Raw genomic sequence first — 6165 nt, 5'->3', positions numbered from 1 at the left:
TCATTGAGCGAGCTTTAGTTAAAGCGCCCCTGCTGCTGTTTTTCACCATGGGGATGTTGATACACATGACACTGGAGTCTGCTAGACACAATTAATTGGGTGTAGGCACCCATAGTTTTTACAAACACTACATTTTGAAGCACTCTACAAAGGAGGCAAATATCTTTATTCTGAATTTTATAGATGGGGAAACTGAAGTACAGAAGTTAAGTGACTTGTCCAAAGTCATGCAAGAAATCTGTCTCAGTCCAGAATTGAGCTCCAAGATTCTGAAAAAAATGAACTTCCCCCTATCCTGGAATATACTTTAGTATTTTCCTCATAGGAGTATCATATTTTTGGGGAATTCAGTGGGACATGTAGTAGCTGGTTCCAGGGAAAAACCTTTGGAAATGTGTGATGTGAAAGATTTAGAATTTAACTCATCAGAAGGTTGGAGGATCATTTTGATTATAGTACCAAAACTAAAATAGTAGCTGTCCAATGGTAATTACCGTGATCCTTCTCTGTATCTGATACCTTCCTGTGTATCTCATTAAATGTCTGACTAGTGCCAGCTATTCTGAATGAAGCTATCCCAGCAGCCACACAGTCTATTGATGCAGAGCTTCATGCTTCCCAGCAGATGGCTCACCGCTACACAGCTCTTCTGGAATCAGTGCATGAGAATCTACAGGGAAATATACAGCTAGGATCAACTATGTTGAAGGAAGCACTGTTCAATGTGAGACAACATGAAGCCTTCCTATGCATCATTCTGGTGAGATAATATTGTGTCACATCTTGTGGAGTGTTTAGTTAACTGCATATGCTTCACTTCTTAAGTAACAGACTTTCCCATCCCAAAAACTGGAAATAACAGAACCTAGGAATCTGATTCAAAGTCTGTTGGAGTCAATGAAGTTAAGAGTTCCAGTGACTGCATGATATTAATGGTCTCTGAAAGTACCTGTTATAGACAGCTAGCAGACACATGACATGCTGGTCTAATGCAGTCATTTTCAACTTTTTGGCTGTACAGGCTGCATTGGGCCTGGCACTGCCCCTCTCTGCCCCCGCACGTACCAAGTTTGGGTTCCAGGGGCCTGGCATGAGCCCCTCACACAGGGATTGGAATTCGGGGCTTGGTGCTGCTCCTTGTCTAATGTGCAGGGCTTGGGGCTCCCCATTGATCAGGACATTTGGCGGCAGGGGAGTGGTGCCAGTGCTCCCCTACTATCATATTTTTGGATCCATGGAGAGCCCTGTGGGCCAGATGACACAACCGTGTGGGTGGGATTTGGCCTGCAGGCTGGGGGTTGAGCATCCCTGGTCTCATGCAGTGGTGGCCAACCTTTTTGACAGGCGTGCCACAAATTATGTGCTGTCTCCTCCCCAAGTGCTGCTCTGATTTTTTTTTTTTTTTTTTTTTTTTTTTTTTTTTTTTCCTTCCTCCTCACCTTAACTTTTCTCTGCGCTGCAACCTGCAGCTTTATATGGCAAGTGAAGATCCAAAGTCCTTAATGCAGCAGTGGTTGCAGGGCCAGGGAAGGTTAACTGGGCTCTTGATGGCAACATCTGACACCTGTTCTCAGCATTGTCCTTTTTCTGCTCTTACCTCACCTCCTCCACTTGACGGGGCTAGAGGTTGCAGTCCAGCTGTCTCCATTCCAAAGATTCCTTTTGCTGAGCACCTGGGGCTTGTATGGCGCACACAGCATTTGTCTATACCACTTGTAGCACATATGCTGTATGTTGGCAACCCCTGATCTAATGGGTTGTACCATTTTGGCAGTTTCATTATCCCTGTGTTACTTTGTGGTGGGGATGCTGAGGAGGAGGTTCTTTCCTTTTGTATGAAGAGGCATCAAAAGATACAGGTTTTCTCCTCTTATTTATCTATAAGAGACTCAGGTTGTCTTTCTGGCTGGAACTCTGTGGATTAATGGAAAACCAGAAGTATAATGATGCCATGTACCTAGAACGTGGAACCTGGTTACTTGAAATAAGTAGTGATTTTTATTTGGATTTCTTAAAATGCTGGTTCTGTTAACACCTATGGAATTAAAATACTTGAGAGAAAAGGTCTCTTTGTTAAGGATTTAGTACACTTGTCCTTACAATTTTTACCTTAGAAATATGCAGAAAGACCTTTTTTGAGTCATCCAAAACACAACTTGATGTTCCTGTTATTCCTAAAAAAGATCTCTCCTTAAATTAAAAAGAATGCATCTTTGCAAGTCTTCTCTATGTTATGTTAAAGGTGCAAAAGAAGAAAAAGCCATGTTTATCTTGTGTTGGTTAGATTCTGGTAGATCTTAATTTAATGATTTCTGATGCTGTTCTTTCTTATTGTAAAAGGTGGTAAGTTGTGGATTTCTAGTTATAAAGCTTTATTTTACAAAACCGGATGTTCTTGTGTTAGAGTGAAGAAATGTGCATGAGCTGTGCAGCAGGAAGAGTATATTTCATTAAAAATTAAGCTGCATATCATCCCTTAAAACAGAACTGTCCCAAAAGAAGCTTGAGCACATAAGTACAAATGCATTCTGTTAGAGATTGAATTGTTTTGCTTATCACACTTCTTATCTGAAGTATGTTTTCTCGCTAGTCGGATGTGATCACATGTGCTCAAGAAGTTGAAATGATGCAGAAGCAGTTTGCAGCACAAATGGAGCACTTAAAAAGCATTGTTCAAGCAAAGACAGCTGTACCTACATCACAAGTTTTTGTAAGCATTTGAAGGAAAAACCCCTTCTGTTCTTAATCATAAACGATTAGAAAAATAACTTCTATTGATTTAAAGCACTAACAAAAAATTGTATTGCAGTATCGTATAAGTTTATCTTTGTCTAGTATATCAGCAACCCCAGGTGATCTATAAAGAGATATTCAACCTTGTAATCTGGTAATTTATTAAAAAAGAAGAGTTAAAAAGAAAAAAAGTGTTTGTTACCATTGTCATGAGTCCCGTGACTTATAATAATACTTTTACAACTGCACTTTCTTATAGCCATTTCTTTTGCCTGTTGTCGTGTAAAAGATTCACTTAAACAGGGAAAAGCAATTGCAGCTAATCAGACTATAAATGAAAATGACTGCATGTAAACTATCCCTGCATGCAGGGACACATTTCCCTGTTATCCTGCTGTCCACTGCAGTTCTTTGTCTTTGTTTTTGTTTCCCTGCCATGTTGTTCATTTTTTATTGTTTTGAGTACCAGAAATATGCTTGACACTTTACAAACAAGCTGGAAGAAATATTTCTGTCCCCAGGAGCTACCACTTGTTTTCCTTTTCAAATGTCTTGTCTGCTCTAGTTTGTCTGCTTGTATATTTTTCTTCAACACTGACAGCAACAGAACACAGCAAAATATCTGATTCCATCTGTGCTGTTGCAGGCAGAGAGCACTCCCCATTGTGGAGCTACTTCAACAAGCCTAGTTATCTTCGTATTACTGCTGAGAAGTTGCCCTATTACTATTAATGCTCTATTCCTGCTCTGTTACTGTTTAGAATTTGTAGCATAGGGCCTAGGTTTCTAACATAGCAGGGAGGCATGTTAAGGGATTTAATAAACTGATTACTTTGCTTGAAATTTAATGAAAGAGGAATTATAGTGCTATTTCCCTTAATTAAAAATTAAGGGTCTGGCCTTACTGCTACTTAGCATTAGTTTCTCTCGTTCTTTTGTCCACAGCATTTCACTATAATAATGGTACTGCTGAATCCCAAAGTGTACTCAGCTGCCAATTCTTATAATGGTTTCAGTAACATGTATCTGCTAATGTGTTACATCACTTTAGCATGTTTTTTTAAAGTTTGCTGAATATATTCCTTATAGGAGAATGATCCTTTCCTATTATATTAACACCTGGAACTTGCAAGTGCCAGTGTTAACATTCAACATTGATTAAGCAGAGTCAGGAATGTAATTTTTTCTCTGGGCATTTCCTTGGTGAGTTGAAATATGTTATAATGCAAGAACATTTTCTGACACTGTTACTGTCTGTCACAAATCTGTATTTGTACTACACCACTTAGGAGCTGGCAGAAACAGAGGAGCAAAGAGTTTGTCAGCATTTGGTTATATTGATATTTCTTTTGACAGTTAGCTGGCAAGGTGACCTGAATCTTGATTGCCTTTACTAAGTGGCATCTAGCACAGTAATACCCCTTTACCCTATTTTCCTATCGGCCTTTTCTATATTTGTAAAGCCATGTTGGGAGAGAAGCTCTTATCCAATATACTGTATTTATTCCCATGCACACCTTTTCTCTGAAAACTAGTGATCAAAAATTGGGGGCGATGTCTTAATGAGGAAACATCAAACAATTTGTTTCCTAGCTGGAGGCTCCAGCTGTGGTTGGGAAAAGAATCCCTTTCTCAGCCTCACCCCTCCCATTGCTGCAGGCAGAGGTGTCTGCCTGGCCAACACCTACTGGGTTAACCCCCTTACAGCCACCACTGTGCTATTCCACATACAATTTGTAGGCAGCTGTGAGAGAGTTATCTCTGTAGATGATGGGGAGTGAAGCTGATGAGGAGACACTCACACCGCCATCCCCTCCCCTCTGCGTGTCTGGAATTCCCAGACCCCTGCCAAGTATGCTTCTGGGTGAGACTGTGCCGTAGCAGGTAGGAGTCTACCTGGCCCCCACCCATTCTCTCTCTGTTTGGTCTGCCTTCCCAAAACAAAGTGTGTTTCTTATTCAGGGGTGTATGCTATGTGAATAAATACAGTAATTCAGAAACATCCCCCAAAATTCTCCTTCTCCAACACATTATTTTGTTACTTTAAATGTCAAAAATGTCCTTCAACTTCAGGCCCAATCATAAACTCTGCCATATACAAAAATTCCATGAACCTTCCAACAATTTCTGAGGCATAAGGGCTGCAAAATTTGGGCCTGTGTGTTACATGTTTCGGTGTCTGCAACTGTTCTGCACAGAATTCATTTTATACTACAGCTGTAAAGCAATTGTAAATTTCAGATCTTTCTTTTTTTATTTTCTAGCCTGTCTTTATAGCACTTGCTAACTTATGGACCAGTTTTCAGGATGAAATAATACTACTCAGTTTCCTCACTAATATAGCTGTCAATCTGCATCAGTTTTTGGGAACTCACTTGCAGCTCTTTCCTGATGAAATGATGGAGTCTCATCTTGAAGGAGTGACTGTGAAAAGTGATCAGCAAAGGATAGAGGAAACAATGGGTATTAAAAGCTGTTAAACTTCCCTTTTCTACTTTGAGTCTTTGCTTGATTTGTTGTGGTTAAAATCTTGTTTCTAAAAAGCATCACATTGATACATGAGGTTAGCACATGTTGCGCAAAGCCTGACTCTGCAACTTTTTATTGACGAAGGACCAGATCCTATTCCACCTGTTAGACATCTAAATGGACTTAGGCACCTGGGCACTTGTACATGTGACAGAAATGTAATTTGTGTGGCTTAATGGCATCATACATTATGTGTGTGCCAGTTTCGGGAGTTTTAAATGACTTTGCATTGTTGCAAACTGAACTATATCTGGATGTAGTTTAGTTTGCAGTGTTGCAAACTGCAACAGTGCATCTGTCAGTTGACCCCTCTGACTGCAGGAGAGGTGGGCAGGCTTCACAGAAAAAAAAGTCAGGCCCCTTGCTGCCTTCAGCAGGCATCTGCTGGAGACAGAAGCAGTAAGGGGCCCTATCCTTTTTTGGCAAAACCTGCCTGCTTCTCCCCATAACAGGTCCTGCTAGCCTGCTGGTGGGCCAAGTGGCCCCTGAGCTGTGAGGGGCCCTGGTCCTTCCCTCTGTGGTGGCAGCGCCCCCTGGAGCCACCCAAGCAAGCTGCTAGTAGGCTGCGGCTGTCCCAGCTTGGAGGCAGCACCTGGCAGATCCAACTCTTCCTTGAGCCCCTGGGAATTCCAGTGCCCTGTGCACTCTCTGCCACCTTCCCACTGCCTGGGACCACCTGGAAGTAGGAGGGCTTGCTCATGGGGCAGTGTGGGGAGGCGGCAGGAGGCTGGCTGGGTGTGATGGCAGCTGGAGAAGGCGAGAATGGTGCATGGGGTGCTGGAAGCCTGGGCAGGCTTGGGGAAACTTGGGCTCTGCAGAAAAAAAGGATTGGGCCCCTTGTTGCTTCTGAAAGCAGAAGCAGTGAGGGGACCAATCTTTTTTTTTTTTTTTTTTTTTTTTAAT

At 41.8% G+C, this 6165-nt stretch overlaps 1 protein-coding gene across 2 annotated transcripts in view; it reads left to right on the top strand.

Annotated features, from left to right (window-relative positions):
* CFAP206 (cilia and flagella associated protein 206) overlaps positions 1 to 6165 on the top strand; it is a 38732-nt gene that overhangs the window by 22923 nt on the left and 9644 nt on the right. For both annotated transcript variants that reach the window (XM_019520373.1, XM_019520374.1), the window contains exons 7-9: positions 552 to 760; positions 2591 to 2710; positions 4998 to 5196. In XM_019520373.1, the coding sequence (XP_019375918.1) occupies positions 552 to 760; positions 2591 to 2710; positions 4998 to 5196 (528 nt within the window). The remainder of the gene's footprint in view (positions 1 to 551; positions 761 to 2590; positions 2711 to 4997; positions 5197 to 6165) is intronic.

The sequence above is a fragment of the Gavialis gangeticus genome, unplaced genomic scaffold (assembly GCF_001723915.1).
Source record: "Gavialis gangeticus isolate Ggan-Ray unplaced genomic scaffold, GavGan_comp1, whole genome shotgun sequence".
NCBI lineage: Eukaryota > Metazoa > Chordata > Crocodylia > Gavialidae > Gavialis > Gavialis gangeticus.
The sequence above is the reverse complement of the archived record's forward strand: the minus strand, read 5'-3'. Positions and strand labels throughout refer to the sequence as shown.